Source organism: Camarhynchus parvulus, chromosome 26, assembly GCF_901933205.1.
Source record: "Camarhynchus parvulus chromosome 26, STF_HiC, whole genome shotgun sequence".
Classification (NCBI taxonomy): Eukaryota; Metazoa; Chordata; class Aves; order Passeriformes; family Thraupidae; genus Camarhynchus; species Camarhynchus parvulus.
The window spans coordinates 1,362,453-1,378,578 of NC_044596.1; the positions used below are offsets into that span (position 1 = coordinate 1,362,453).

At 54.4% G+C, this 16,126-nt stretch overlaps 1 protein-coding gene across 2 annotated transcripts in view; it reads right to left on the minus strand.

The window, feature by feature from the left end:
- The window catches only part of LGR6 (leucine rich repeat containing G protein-coupled receptor 6), a 172,400-nt gene extending 161,439 nt beyond the window's left edge, over nucleotides 1-10,961 (minus strand). For both annotated transcript variants that reach the window (XM_030965678.1, XM_030965677.1), the window contains exon 1: nucleotides 10,721-10,961. In XM_030965678.1, the coding sequence (XP_030821538.1) occupies nucleotides 10,721-10,917 (197 nt within the window). In that variant the 5' untranslated portion in view covers nucleotides 10,918-10,961. The remainder of the gene's footprint in view (nucleotides 1-10,720) is intronic.
- Nucleotides 10,962-16,126: the final 5,165 nt, after the last annotated feature.

Below are 16,126 nucleotides of genomic sequence, written 5' to 3' on the forward strand. Positions count from 1 at the left end.
AATTCTGCCACTCTCGTGGGTCCATCCCTTCTTAATCAGCCTAATCCCAATAACAATTTACATCCACTCTGGAACAGAAAGCCTCACCTCCTTCTGAGAATGAAAATTCATTATAAACTTCAAAATCCCCATCAGCCTAAAAACAGACTTCTACTCCCTTATATTCTTCCCCATTGCACTGTTTGTATCGTGATCTATCCTACAATTTGCAACATGATATATGGCCTCAGACCTCTACATTACAAAATTTTTCACCTACCTACTATTGTTCCTAATTGCCATACTCATCCTAATCATTGCCAACAACCTATTTGTCCTATTCATTCGCTCAGAAGATTCCAGAATTCTGTGGTATCTGAAAGTGTCCCCACCAAGTCAGAGATCTGCCCACATCCAGATACCCTCACCACTTCAACCAGCCCTGCAAGAGAAGCCTCTTTCCTTTGGAACTGAGATCCTGGGGAGGTCTCAGGTGTGAGAGCACCGTAGGCACAGCCTTTGTCACCTGCATTGTCACCTGTATTGTCACCTGCATTGTTATCTACGTTGTTATCTGCATTGTTATCTGCATTGTTATCTGCATTGTCACCTGCATTGTCACCTTCATTGTCACCTGCATTGTCACCTGCATGGTCATCTGCATTGTTATCTGCATTGTCACTTTCATTGTCCTCTTCATTGTCACCTGCATTGTTATCTGCATTGTCACCTGCATTGTTATCTGCATTGTTATCTACATTGTTATCTGCATTGTCACCTGCACTGTCACCTGCACCTGCCTGTTGTGGCTGGAAGGACTTGAGGGATGCACCCCTTGTTCATGGACCAGTTTCCTCCAAAGAGCACAGCATCCCATTAATGCCAGCCCTACCCACACTGGGCAAACAGCAGCCAGGTAAAGGGAACACTGCTGGACCCAAACCTCATGGCATTGAGAGCAGAAAGGGAGCAGAGCCTGTGGCAGAAAAGGAAGGGGCCTGGGAGATGAAGCAGCAGGAGGAAATGGGAAGAGATGTCATGAAAATCTCATTGGAAATTCAGAGACTTCTGAACTTCCTTTCCCTTGGGTCTAGAACAAAGAGCCAGCATGTCAATATTTAGCACAGGACCAAAAAAAACCCAAAAAAACAAAAAAAAAAACCCCTGTGTTTTAAAAACAGCAAAATGTTTTGCTTTGATAGTCTTGAAGTCCTGCAATGTGAATATTAAATGGCCTATGGGTAAATGTAACACCGGCAGGTGAAAATATGTAAATGGAAACTCTTTTTTAGAAAGACACCATGAGGTGAAAACACTGAAATTATCTCTCCTGATTGAACTTGTTACTACATTTCTGCCATTTACAACCCCATGAACACTGTCCATTCTCATTAAGCTTTTCCTTTTCAATTAAATGAGATATTGCTTGGAAAACCGTCCCACCAAACATGCTCTTCAGGCAGCTCTAGGACTGACTTCACCATTAAGGCATGCTGAGACCTCTGGGGCTCAGCCTGGAGAAAAGCAGCTCTGGGGAGACCTCAGAGCCCCTTCCAGTGCCTAAAGGGGCTTCAAGAAAAGAGGGAGAGCAATTTTTGCATGGGCAGATAGTGACAGGATAAGGGAGAATGGCTTCCCACAGACAGAGGGCAGATTTAGATTTTATGTTCATAAGAAATTCTTCCCTGTGAGGGTTGGGGAGGCCCTGGCCCAGGGTGCCCAAAGGAGCTGTGGCTGCTCCATCCCTGGGAGAGTTTGGGGTCAGGTTGGATGGGCCTTAGAGCAGCCTGGGATGGTGGAAGGTGGAATGAGATGATCTTTGAGGTCCCTTCCAACCCAAACAGTTCTGGGGCTCTATGATTAATGGTCCTGCAATTCTGGCTTTGCTCTGAGCACTCCCACCCACCCTCACTCCCTCCAGCCCCCTGAGCTGGGCTCCCTCACCACTGTTTTGTCTGCTTGCTGTGGAGTTTGGTGTCTTTCCAGTGCCCTGAGCCTAGAGTGCAGACCCACAGCCATGCAGCATCTGCAGAATCATGCTCATCATCCTCAGTGCAGGGATGAAGGCACACTGTGGGCCAAGGGACCAGGGCATTTCAGCTCCTGCTGGCCTGGGAGCTCCACCTTGCCCAGAGGACACAAAAGAACATTTGGAAACACTTGCTCAGGAGCTGTGCTGTTTCCTTGTTGCTGTTCGGTTTCTCTCACAAGCTGTGCCTGGTCCCAGATTTTCTCCGTTTGGTTTTCTCCTCCTTGCAGGCTGGGGAGCACAGGACAGGAATTCCTGTTTCTGGTTAGTGCCCATCTCCCTGCTCCAGAGGGAAACACCAGCCAGAGCCCTGGGTTCAGTGCCAGCAGCTCTCCCTGAAGTCAGTCCTTGCTTTGGACCAGCCCATTTTGGTATCCCAAAGTGTCATCGTGCAGGAGTGCTGGGAGATGTTCCCCCTTGGGGCATTCACAGCAAAAAGCCACTGTCACCCACAGGAGAGCCTGAGGCTGTGATTGAGGTGCTGGGCAGAGGGAGCTGAATCCCTGCCTGCCCCTGAAATCTTTGGGATGCTGCTGGCAAGGATGCAGAGCACACCTGTGTCCCTGGGGAGCGCCTCTATGGAGGCAGCAAGTGGACTCTGGAGAGTCCCTTTGAAGGAACCCAAATCCCTGAAAGCAGGAAACCCTTGTTAGCCCTGATAGTTTAGGTGTGGGGGAAAGAAAGCTCCTCAAAGCTGATAAATGGTGAATATAAACCTGTGAATGCGCTGCAGTGTGCAGAGCCCAGCTCTTCAAGCGTCCCTCACCAGCTTTATCTCCCTCATCCACAACCCCAAACCCATAAATGTTTCCCATTGCTCCTGCTTTGGTTTCCCTTCTCTCAGGCATTCCCAAGGATGAGACTGTGGACTTTGGACTGTAGAAGTGTCCTGGATTTTAAGATAAGTGTGTGTTCTATCAAGATCTGTCAGAGCTGGGGCAGTGATCTTCTGTTCTTTGGGCTGTTTTCTTTATCTCTTCCACAGGCAATCCTCCCTCCAGGAAATATTCTCTGTTAATGGGCCATTAATTGTTAATTATCTTCTCTAAATGGACCAGTGAGCGTCCCTGCAGGGCTGATCCAATTCCACCATCCCATGGGGAGATGCTCCGCCCAGGGGAGGAGCCAAGCATTCCTACCTGGATCCAATCTGAGCCTGGAGCAGCACAGCAGCCTTTGCCCACTGCATTGCCAGAGGAGCAGCTTTCTGCTGCCCTGCATTGCCAGAGGGAGCCCAGGCCCATCTGCAGCAGCCCTGGAGCTGCAGAGGAAAACTCCCCCCTTGTGCAGGATCCCTGCTCCAGCAGAAGCACAGCTGGCACTGCAGGAGGGCTGAGCCCCCATGGGATGGGGCTGTGCCACCCCCTGACACACAGGGGGACAGGGCCTGCTCTGGCTCTGGCAGTGGTTTTTTACTCAATTTTTTAATCTTTTTAATTTTCTTCCCTAATAAGGAACTGTTGTTCCTATTCCCATATCTTTGCCTGAGAGCCCCTTAATTTCAAAATTATTATGATTCAGAGGGAGTGGGTTTACATTTTCCATTTCAAGGGAGGCTCCTGCCCTCCTTAGCAGACACCTGGCTGTTCAAACCAAGACAACAGGGCAGGAATGGCTCTTCCTATCAGTCTGCCAGCAGGAAGGAAGGTCAGGCAGAGAGCAGCAGAGTCTGGTGGCCAGCTCTGGCAGCATTTGTTAGTCCTGGGCTGCATCGTGGCCTGAGAAGTGGGAGGGTCTGGGAGTGAGTCTGCACCTCTGTGGTGTGTTTGGATGGGTCCTGCTGCAACCTGGGGCTCCTGTGATGGCCATGGCATGAAGAAGGAGCTGTAGATGGGCTCTGGCACCATCGGGCACAGGATGGTGACTCACTGGTCTGTACACAATCATCTGGGGCAGGAGGGCAGCACTGGCCCCAGGAAGGATTTAATTTACACTTTGCATTGGGACTTTGTGCTCTCTGCTCCCTGTTTCTCCCTAGGGTGTGTGAGTGTCCCAAAGGCACACAGGGGTCCCGGTCACCCCTGCAGGAAACCCCAGCTCCTGGGCAGCTTTAATCACCCCTTCAGCCCCAATGCCCTCCAGGGCTGTCCTGCCTGCCCAGGCTGCCAGAGGGCAGCCCCACACCCTGCTGTGCCAGCCCCTGCGGCAGCTCCGGGGTGCTCCCCATGCTGGGGGGTTCTGGTGGCTGTCCCTGCCACAGGCGGGGCTGCAAGGGGCAGATGCTGCACATGGGTGGGATTTGGGCTGAGGGGAGCTCCTTCAGCTCTGCTGCTGTGCTGCTGCAGGCACCAGCTGTGTGCTGAGCCTGCAATCCTGCTGCCTCAGCCACCTGCCGTTCTGTGGCTCTTTGGGAAATGCAAATATCAACAAAAAGGCATCTTTCCCTCATTCTGCCCTTTGCTGGACCCAGCACTGTGTGTCCTGGGAAGTGTCTTCTCAGCTTCAAAGCACCCCTGTCTCCTGCACATCCCTGTCAGGGCTCTGTGGCACCTGATTCCAGAGGGCAGCTCAGAGGAGATGCCCTCAGAGGGTGATGAAGGGCCCCAGACTCCCAGTGGGATGCTGAATTCCAGAGAGGGTCTCAAAATATCTCTGCAAGGTGAGAACTGCCCTGAAGGCTCCTGGTCCCATTCTCCTCAAGAGAAAGAGTGTGGGGAATGAGGAGCCTTCTGTCTGGGAACCCTCATGAGATGTTTGGTGACACCTGGGCGCCGCCAGGACCTGCTGCTTTTCCCTCCCCCAGCTCCTGCTGTGGCAGCAGCAGCCTGCCAGCCCCATCAGCTGCGTCCCGCCCCAGGTCTCTGCTGGTTTCCCAGGACACAGAACAGCTCTGCAGGCTGTGCCTGGCTCCACAGCAAGGTGTGCAGGGGCCTGGGGCAGGAACACAGCAGGCACTGGTGTTTCTGGGGATGGGCACAGAGCAGCAGAACTGCCTGACCCCTCCGTGGGGCTGGGGAGACCTGAGACCCTTGGGAAGGGGGGGATGGCTCCTCCAGCTGAGCTTTGAACCAGGGTGCTTCTGGTGTGTGGCACCCTCCAGGTTTGTGCCCCAATCTCTCCCCCTGCAGTATCTGCCTTCCCCCTCTCCCACAGGGCTGTGCTCCCGTGTGCTGGATTGCCAAGCAAATTGGATTCTATTTGCCATCTGTATGGCAGTTGGCTTCTGCTCAGGGGGCAGTTTTCCTTATCTCTTCCACACCCACTCCTCCCTCCAGCGAGACACGTGCTGATAACAGCCATTGAATGTCCCTGCATGGCTGATAAGAACTACAGCATCCCATTGGGAGATGTGAGCCCAGAGGGAGGAGCCAAGCATTCCTACCCGGATATAATCTGGAGATTCTGGAACACCAGCACGGCTCCTGCACTGGATTGCCCAGAGGAACAGCAGCTGCCTCTTCCCCTGGATCTCCAGAGGCAGAGACTGCACCTTTCTCCAGGATCCCTGCTCCAGCAGAACCACCCCTGGCACTGCAGGAGGGCTGAGCCACAATTCCAATGGGACTGCTGCCAGCACCCTGACCCACAGGGTGTCAGGTTGGGTTCTGACTCTGTCAGTGTTGGTTTGGTTTACTGCATTGTTTATTTTATCTTTTTATTTTCTTCCCTAATAAAGAACTGTTATTTCCTGCTCCCATATTTTGGTTGCCAGAGAGCCCCTTAATTTAATTTTTATAGCAATTCAGAGGGAGAGGGTTTACATTCTCCATTTCAGGGGAGGCTCCTGCCTTCCTTAGCAGACTCCTGTCTTTTCAAACCAAGACATCCCCACTCTGCCCCACTCTGTCCCACACACTGCTCACACCAGGAGGTTTGATCAGTCCTCACAAAAACAGGAGCAATAGTTAAGAGTGTTACTGCTCTCTTTAACTATTGACTGGTAGAGAAGCTGGAGCCAAGACCTCCTTGGAACCGTGCAGGGAATGAATGAGAGATAATGGGCACAAAAGAACCATAGGAACTGGCAACTGGATATTAGGAAACGTGAGATAGTAAAAAATGAGAAAAAGGTGAGGGACTCTTAGAGATACTCCTAAGATTATCCAGTAGGTTTACCAGCTGGACTAGATCCTGACCAGCCTCACAAGATGGACCCATTTGAATGTGGATAAAGAGCCCTCCAGAACTGTCTTCCAACCTGGATATCTGGGCAATCCATCCAGTACCTCCCCATGTACTGGGGGAGAAGAACCTCTCCCATCCCTCCAGACCTGTGCAGGCTGTGGGTGTTTGTGCTCCCTGACCAGCTGATGTCCACACCAACCATGGTGTTGCCTTTCCTTCCCAAGGTGGCCTCTGCTGAGACAGACTCTCCCTTTCTTTCCTGCAAGTGACAGCTGGACAGGCCAGCACACCCTTGGGAGGCACAACCAACACAATGTCTTCTTTTTTTTTTTGTGAAAGAGGAGCAGCCTCACCAACTGAGATCATTACCTCACCCCCAGCATTGCACCTGTCCCCCTTGCAGGGGCTCGTGCTGAGGGGGTCAGAATTATAAATTGTTACAAAGCAGGTGAAATATTTCTGATTTTCTTTTCCCTCTTAGGTGTTAATTTTTAAAGAGTCCACTCTCTGGTAATTTTGGGGTTTTTTTGCTTTTGAACAAATTTTGAATGTTAAATGTTCCCATGTGACTACAAGTAGTTAATTTCCAGCTGCCTCACATTAGAAAACGGTTGGTGTTTTACTTTTGCTTGTTCATTTTGCATCATTGCTACTTCTCCTTTCTCATTATCTGCTCCTCACCCCTCCTGGGGCAGGGGCTGCCCTGAGCACCTGCCCCCAATGCAGGACCTTCCTGGTCACAGCCAGGGGGACAGAACTGCACCAGCCCCTGTGATTCCCTGGGCAATCTGAGGTGGGGCTGCTCCTCCAGCTCACGTGCAGGGTGGGCAGTGGTGCCAGGGATCACAGCTAAGACAATATTTTAAGCACAGAAAAGCTTTTCCCATTTTCCCATCTTCCTGTGAGCCCCTTAGTGCAGTGACCTCGCTGCTGCACAGGAACCTTCCCCAATGCAGCTCCACTCTCCTGCACCCCCAGCTTGCTGCAGTCCTCTGCAGGGAGCCCCAGAAGCTCCAGCTCCCTGTGCTGCAGCCCCCGATCAGCTCTGACACACACCGAGGGACACAGATGGGGTAGGTGACACAGGATGGCACTGGCACCTCAGCTAAAGGGGAAATCTCTCCCCTCTCCTGGACCGCAGCTGCAATTTCAGCAGCAATGGAATTTTCACCTCTGAAAACCCCTGGCTTGGGACGGATGGGATCGGGGTCATGTTCAGAGAGGTGCAGGAGTGAGCAAGGACAGGATTCTTGCAGGGACACAGGCATGGGGGCACAGCACCGGCAGGATGGGGCAGGGACACCAGCTCATTAGTGTGAGGCAGTGTCCAATCAATGGTGATTACTGATGATTTCTTTTGCTCCGGAGGGAATGCTGCTCTCACAGTGCCAGTGGCTTGCTGACAGCACAGGGCACGGAGCAAAGAAGCTGGAAGGTTTTGTGAGCAGCTGCCCACCAGCTCCGTGCTCCTGCTGCCCTTCCAGGGCTCCCCCTTCAGCCCTTGTGGCTCTCCAAAGCACTCCAGCATGTCTTTACATATTTGAATGGGGAGTTCAAGCCTATATTTCCACGAAGAACTAAGATCTCACTCCAATGTCCGTACTTCCTACAAAATTTATGCTGATTTGCTGTGACAAGCCAGCCCTGGCTGCCCACCTGTACCTGGGGAGCTGATCTCACACAGCTTGCTGACAGTAGTGACAGGAGCAGGGAGGAACCCAGCGCTCCAGGGCTGCTCCAGTCATTCCCAGCTCGTCCCGACTCTGCGCCTCCATCACATCCGTTCGGTGCTCTCTCTCGCTGGCAGGGTTAGTGGGGAAGCACCAGACGGGTCGGTTTTCCCCAAGGAGGAAGGGAGGGAGGAACACCGAGGCTCCCCCGACAGCGCCGGGCCCGCCCCGCACCCGGAGCGTCCCCCCGGCCGGGCCAGCGCTGCGGGCCCGGGGCTGGGGAGAGGAGGGGGCTCTGCCCGGGCACGGGGACACCGCGGGCACCGGGAGCGCCGTGCGAGCCCCGGGAGCGGGACTGGGACACCGGGAACGGGCCGGGACAGCCCATGGGGGATACAGACACCGGGAACGGGCCGGGACAGCCCATGGGGGATACAGACACCGGGAACGGGGCCGGGACGCCGGGAACGGGCCGGGACAGACACAGGGGATACAGACACCGGGAACGGGCCGGGACAGCCCATGGGGGATACAGACACCGGGAACGGGGCCGGGACACCGGGAACGGGGCTGAGACAGACACCGGGAACGGGCCGGGACAGACACAGGAACGGGGCTGGGACAGCCCATGGGGGATACAGACGCCGGGAACGGGCCGGGACACCGGGAACGGGCCGGGACAGCCCATGGGGGATACAGACACCGGGAACAGGCCAAGACACCGGGAACGGGCCGGGACAGACACCGGGAACAGGGCGGGACAGACACGGGGAACGGGGCCGGGACACCGGGAACGGGGCTGAGACAGACACCGGGAACGGGCCGGGACACCGGGAACGGGCCGGGACAGACACTGGGAGCGGGGCTGGGACAGACACGGGGGATACAGACACCGGGAACCGGGCCGGTACAGACGCCGGGAGAGGGGCTGAGACAGACACCGGGAACGGGCCGGGACAGACACCGGGAACCGGGCCGGTACAGACCCGGGAACGGTACAGACACCGGGAGAGGGGCTGGGACAGACATGGGGAACGGGGCCGGTGCGGACACGTGAGATAGAGATACGGGGAGCGGGGCCGGTACAGACACGGGAACGGTACAGACACCGGGAACGGGGCCGGGACAGACACGGAGAGAGCGGGTCCGGTACAGCCTATGGGGGAACGGGGCCAGTACAGACACAGGAGCGGGGCCGGCACAGACACCGGGAACGCGGCCGCGGCCAAGGGACAGCCCCGGCAGCATCCCGAAGTGCGGGGTGCTCCAGGCTGTCCCGAGGATCCAACCCCGCTGAAATCCAGGGCTCTGCCAGCAGCCGCGACAGTGCCCGGCTGCACCCGCTCCGGGCCGGCAGCACCTCCGAGCATCCCCGCTGCTCCGTGCACAGGGACCCGTGTCCCAGCGCTCCGTGTCCCAGCGCCCCGTGTCCCCGCTCCGGCCACCGTGGGCAGGGTGACGGCGGCACCGAGCTCCGGGAGCACCGGAATGTCCCCGGGCTCGTGGGACAGCTGTGCAGCTCCCAGCCCAAGGGACAGCTCTGTGGGGATGACCTGCAGCGGCTCCTCTGGGGAGTGGCACCAACGGGTTCCCCATGCTGTGGCACCCCAGGGTGAAGGGGGTGCCTGGTGGGGCTGCCCCGGTCCCCGCAGGAGCAGGCAATGTTTCTGCATTCTCCCACATGGTCCTGTGACTTCTCCCTCGTGGGCAGCCGGTTCCAAACCAGCCCCAGGGACAGTTCTGTGCACTCACACCTCATGTCACAAGTGGTTCCCTCTCCCGGGGGAAATACAGCCTGCATGACACATTTCTCTCAGCTTTCATGGTCTCCAGTGAGCATCGTCCTTCTCCTGCCTTATTTCCCTCCCAGCTAAGCCAGCCCAGCTCGGGCCATCCAGTGGCTGGCACAAGACTGCGCTCCTCAGGCGAGCACGAGGAGCAGAGCAGCTCTCACCCAGCACCGGCAGCTTCCACCTGGCTCTGCAAAATCCCCTCCTGGGCGGGTTTGGGTGCTCTGCTCTGACAGCTGAGCACCTGCGTCTCAGCACGGTCCAGGGAGGTCGGGAAAGCACCGCCGTGGTCTGTGTGCTCCCGCAGGCAGGGTCCCCTCTCGGCAGAACATCCCCAGCACCGCCTGGGGCTGTGGCACACGCGGCTTCCCCTGGCACTGCCCTGGCCGCATTCCGAGCCGGGAGCGCCGCCGTCCTGCCCAGCCTGCTGCCGAACAGCTGCGGCTGCAGCGCTGAGTTCGAGCCCAGGAAGCATCAGGGATACCTTGTCTCCCTGACAGGGATGTTTCCCTCTTAAACCCTGAGATTTTCCACAGTCTTTTATCAGGATCCTCAGTCATCACCAGAATGATGGCACCGAGGCCACCTCTGGGGCTAGAAATGAACGCAGCAGTCTCTGTCAATTAACCCTTCGGGGTATTAACATCAGAAGGGGTATGGAACATTCAGATAATCAATAATTCCTAAATAAAATTAATACACAAATCACCACAACACTTACCAACCCCCGAAGCTTAAATACTCATTTTAAAAAGGCAGCTCGGACACTGCTGGTGGCCAGCACAACCCAAACCCCGCAAAGCTCTGAGTTATTGCAGCTATTGAAATGCTTGACAGAAGGATCCCAGAGCAGTTTGCGCTAATTGCTGTGTAAAAACACTCCATTATGTGCTCAGACAATCAAAATCGACCCGGCAAGTCAGTTCAGGGTCCGCTGCAATCCCGGAGCAGAGCGAGCAGAACATCGCAGCACAAACTGCGCGGGAGGAGGGGAGCCTGGCAGGTCCTGCCCAGAGAGCTGCCTTTTTCCTTGTTATTTCGCTTGGTTTCTAATTTCCACAGGAAATTTAATTTCGGGAATATGTGGCACCAACTTCCAAGGCGGAGGAAAGCTGCAGCTGTCGGAGGGCTGCGGGGGAAGCGTTGTAAGAGAAGCAGCGAGGGCTTTAGGGTCAGGCTGTACTTACAGGTATGCGGTGAGAGGGCTCAGGCTGGCAGGGAGCTCCGAGAGCCCCAGCTCGGAGCAATCCACCGAGAGCACGATGCCATCCTGCTCGCAGTGGCACTGGGGCGGGCAGGAGGGCGCACCTGGCTCGGCGGGCACCGCCTGGCAGCGGGCACAGCCCGCCAGCAGAATGCCCCACAGGAGCAGCAGCCCGTCCATGGGCACCGGGCCGAGGGCACGGCAGCTGCGGGGATGCGGAGGCATCGCTGAATGATCTTGGTTATTGGGTTTCAAGGGCTGGGCAGGGGCGTGAGACACTCCAATGGGAGGAGTTAAACTTTCTACTCTTTCCTTCTCTCTCTCTCTCTCTCTCTCTTAGAGCTGGCAGGAATTTCATTCAAAGGGAAGAAAGGGGGAGAAAAAAAAAGCCAAAAGGAACCTCAACAAATAAAGACCTGTTCATAGCTCCAGGACGCAGGGCTGTTTTGTAAGCGTGTTTTTGTGAGATAGCAGGGCAGGGGAAGGCAGAGCTGGCTCCAGCAGGGCAGAGCAGTGAAGCAGTGAGGCAGGAGTACCCAAGGCACTGCAAGGGCTCCAGACTTGGGGACGCTGAAATGCAACCCCAGATAAAGGACTCTGTGACTGAGCAGCTCAGGACCAGCTCTCTGCTGGCAGGGACCATGCCCGAGGCTGTCTGTCTGTCTGTCCTGAGCTGTCCCTCTCCTTGCAGCAGGGGAGATGCAGGGATGGAGCAGCAGTGTCACACGGGGGGACAGGGCGCTGTGTTGGCTCTGCCCAGGTGTGAGCACGTGTGAGCTGTGCTTGCAGGAGCTGCCCAGGCGGCAGGAGAGGGGGCTGGGCTCCTTCCAGAGCTCTTCCTAACCCTGGCTAAAATGGCCAAAGCAGGGGGATAACCCACTGAGTGGGGGCTTGAAGCTGTGTCACCTGGAGCTGTGTCCCAGCCTGGCTTAGCAGGGGCACTGCCCAGGCCAGGGCCTCACAGTGCCCTGGAACTGTGGGATGGGATCAGAGCAGGATGCTGTGCCAAGGAGCTGCTGAGTTTGGGGCAGCAGAAGCACCTGCCCAGCAAAGGCTGCTGGAGCTGCACAGGAGAGCCTGCAAAGGACAGCTCTGTGTCCCCTCTCGTGCCAGCCACGGGCTGCTCAGTGGCACTGTGATGCCCTCAGGTGGGGTCACTGCTGTCACCCCACGGCAGGGGTTTGAGGGACAGGGGTGAGCCTGGCCCCACAGCTTGAACCACCCCAAATCTCTGTACAGAGCCAAGCACCCCCTCTGTAACAGGGACAGCAGCTGCACGTGGGTCTCACCTAAGAAAGAGCTGTCCATGGGGCTTTAGGGGGATCTGGAGCCTGGTTTGTTCCTCCCTCTGGCTCCCTCTCACCCCTGCATGGAGGAGGTGAATGGGGCACAGAAAGGAGGGCCCAGGTGTGGGTGGCTGCAAAGTGCACCCAAAAAGTCACTCCCACTGTACCCATGCTATGGCAAAGGGCCCCATGGCCAAGGCACAGACTGAGGGGTGCTTTCATAGCCCCGCTTCCTCTGAACAGACCTTTCCTTCTGGCAGGAGAGTTTCCTGACTGATATTCCCATTACTGCAGGATAAAAGAGGTGGAAGTGTTATCTGGGGTTGGGAAGGTGAACTGGCACAGTGGGAGACTTAAACCTCTCCAGCTCATGGGGCTGGGGTGCCTTGAGCCCTGTGAGAGCAGGAATCTCCCCAGAAAAGTGCTGAGATGGAGCTCAGGGCTGCTGCACAGACTCTGGCTGAGGGCTCCTGGCTGGGGTGATGCTGGATGTGAAATATTTCACTTGCAAAGTGCATTCAGACCCTGCAGCTCCAGGGCTCCCTGAGATCATCCCCCAGTGCAGAGCAGAGCACAGAGAGGATTTTGGTCTGGGAGCAGGAACTGGTTTAATTGGAATTAATCTGCCTCCATCATGAACAGTGCTGGGGATGTCATTAATTAAACATTTGCAATGTCTTTTGACAGCTCCAAATGTAAAACACAAAAGCTTGGTGGGGAGACAGGGAGCCCTCCTCAGAGGGATGAGTCCCTGGGGCTCTCAGCACGCTTCCCCTCCAGCTCTGGGACACTGGCAGGGCCTGGGAAGGCTGGAAATGCTCCGACAGCAGCCAGGAATTGGAAGTGGGGCTGGAGAAAGTTCCCTGCAGCTGGATCAAGGCTCCCTTGGATCCTCGTGTCATTTACAGGGAGGACAGAACCCTGAGCTGGAGCTGGGGGGTGAAATCCAGCTGGGTTTTCATGGCCCAAACAGGATTCCATCCTCATTTTTCCATCCTCCCTGGAAAATGCAGCTGGATCAAGGCTCAGAGCTCCCTTGGATCCTCGTGTCCTCTCCAGGCAGGACAGAGCCCCTGAGCTGGAGCTGGCCTCTCACTCCTGCTGCAGCAGCAGCAGCTCTTACCTGTGACCCCTGTTCCTCCAGCCACAGCTGCCAACCACATCCTCCCCTCCTGACAATTCCTCACTCAGCAGATTGTGCTCAGCACCAGGGCTCTGCCTGATCACACTGTTAATGCAGCTCTTACAGAAAATCACACTGAAGAGGTTCCTGTTGCACCCATCTATTTCCCCAGGAAGGCTCTGACTGCAATTTTCACATTTCTGTGGAGCTGCATGTCCTGGCGTTGCAGAGCTTTTCTCCACATGCCTCACTTTGACTCCTCTGTTTGCTTTTTATTCCAGGCTGGCTGGGGGGGTTCATATCCATGTTGTATTTCTTTGAGATCTTATAACAGCAGCCAGCATCCAAAGCATCATTTATTCCAGTGGATCCTGGATCCTGGCAAACCTGAGGGTCTGCACACCGAGTTACTTGGCCCACAGAGCTTTGATTCTTCCACAGCCTCACAGTTTAACATAGGAAAAATTTAAAGAAGTGATACAAAAACTTGCCATATAAGTAACATATAGTATAAGTATATAAGTATTGAACCACTGAAAAACTAAACACACCTCCATGAAAGACACATGTTAAAGATGAAAAAAAAAAAAACAACCAAGAAACCCAATTTATTAATCTCAAAATTAATAAAATCTCAAATTAACCAACCAAAACCACTACACATGGCAAACCTGGAATTCCTGAATAAGCCCCTCGGGGGTGGAAGTGCAATTTCCAGCGCAGTCTGGCTGAAGCTGCAGCTCAGAGTGAGCCGTGGCATCACTGCGGGCACGGAGCTCCCGCTGCTGCCCGGGTTGGGGTTTTCCTGCAGCTCAGCCGTGTTTGTGTGTTGTCCTCTAGCGGCAGCGAGGGGAGAGCGCTGTCCCTGCCGAGCTTCTCTGGGGCTGGATTGAAGGCACTTGAGATGATAGTTCATGTTCAGACTCAGGTGTTCATTATTTCTTATCAGTAAAACAGTCTCACTACTGTGAGCTCGGCAGCTTTTCATGAGAAGGCACAAAAGGGCCAACAATCTCTTGTTACAATAACTTTCAAGGCTAAACTATCCAATTAAGAAATGACACCTAAATTATTTTCAGTTTTAACCCAATAACTAATCACTCAAAGTTGGCAATGCAGGCTTTTCTGTCCAATTACACAAAACCACCCAAACCCATGGAGAAGGTGAAGAAGAAGGAGCAGCCTGCACCCTAAAACCTCCATCTTGCCCCATATATATTGCTATATTCCAAACCCTTGAACGCTAATTTTCCCACCCTGTGATATCACACACTTCTATTCAAACTCCACACCCACAATCCCGGTTCTGTCATTCCATTTTGGAAGCTTCTCCACAGCCTCAGGTCAATGCAGTGTTCTCCTGGGGGTCATATCAGTTTCTCTGGGTCTGGATTGAAGGCACTTGAGATGATAGTTCATGTTCAGACTCAGGTGTTTATTATTTCTCATCAGTAGAACAGTCTCACTACTGTGAGTTGGCAGCTTTTCATTAGAAGGCACAAAATGGCCAACAATCTCTTGTTACAAGGTCTTTTAAAGCTAAACTGTCCAATTAAGAACTGATACCTAGATTCTTTTCCTTTTTAACCCAATAACTGATCCCACAGAGCCTGCAGTGCAGACTTTTCTGCCCAATTACAAAATGTCACCCAAACCCATGGAGAAGAAGGAGGAAGAAGAAGCATGAAGAAGAAACCCAGGATGACACCCTGTGCCCTCCATCTTGCTTCCATCCACAACATACTAAAAATCCCAAAACCTCAATTTCCCACCAAGCGACACACCTACACTGCTCTCTATAATCTATTTCACACTTTTGTGGATTCCAGTCGATCTTGAAGTCTGGGAAACTTTCTCCATGGATGAGGGTCAAAGTCAGTGCTCCCCTGGGGTCAGGGCACCCCACAGCAGACACAGAAATATTCCCTGTGTGCCCTGGGTTTCCACAAGTGGTGCCCCAGCAGCCCCCACCAGGCTGCCATGGCTGTGTCCCCCAGCTCTGAGGGGTGGGTGTCCCCTCTCCTGTCACTTGGCAGCAGCAACCCTGCCTGCCCCCGCTGGAAAGGGGAGCAGGGAGTAGGAAGGGGGGTCCAAACAGGCAAATCTTCCTCATCCCCCCTGTTTTGGCCCCTGCACTGATGGAGGAGGGCAATGGTTGGGTGCTGCTCGTCTGGAGCAGGATAAACATGAAGAACATGGCCCAGAACTCACTGGGCAGCTCAAGCCAGAGGTTTGTTTTGTTTTAGTGCTCTGTTGTCTTTCTCTCCCCCTCTGGGTTTCATGGCTCTTGAGCTGCAGGGCTGGAAAATTATTCATCCCAACCACAGCTCCCACAAGACCCTCTGTGAGCATCTGTGGCTGCTGACTCCGCTGCAGCCCTGGGTGGGAGGCCGTAAATTCATCATCATCATCATCATCATCATCACCAGCCTGGCCTCCTGTCAGGCAGGAGCGGCACAGGCTGTGCCACAGACACACCCTGGCTGGCACAGCCATGGCACTCACTGGGCAGAACCTGTGGGACAGTTTGTGTGACAAATCCCTGTCCTGGGCTGCCCTGGGATGAGGAATGTGGGAGAGGTTTTACAGCAACTCCTGTGAGCCACAGAGAAGTTTGAGAAGGGGATCCATGTTTGCCCCTGAAAGAATTTTCTACCATAGAAACCAAGAAAGAAAGAAGGATAAATGAGAGAAACCTGCAACTGCCAATTCCAATGAGCACTTTGTTTGTCTCTCCTGATCAATGAGTGAAATGTAAACTTATGTGTTTTGTAAGAATGTATGAAAATGCATGCATGCTGGAATAAAAACAGTTTGAAGCCTTCTGAAACTGAGTGTGTTGCTTTGTGTTGTCTCTGTCTAACTAGGACAGAGGAGCTCCCAGCACAGCTGCTGGAGAAGCTTTACTGCAGCTGTCTGCAGGCTCCCCTTGTGCTGGGAGCACCATGCAGATGTGCTGGCCAGATGTGAGGGCTGAGGC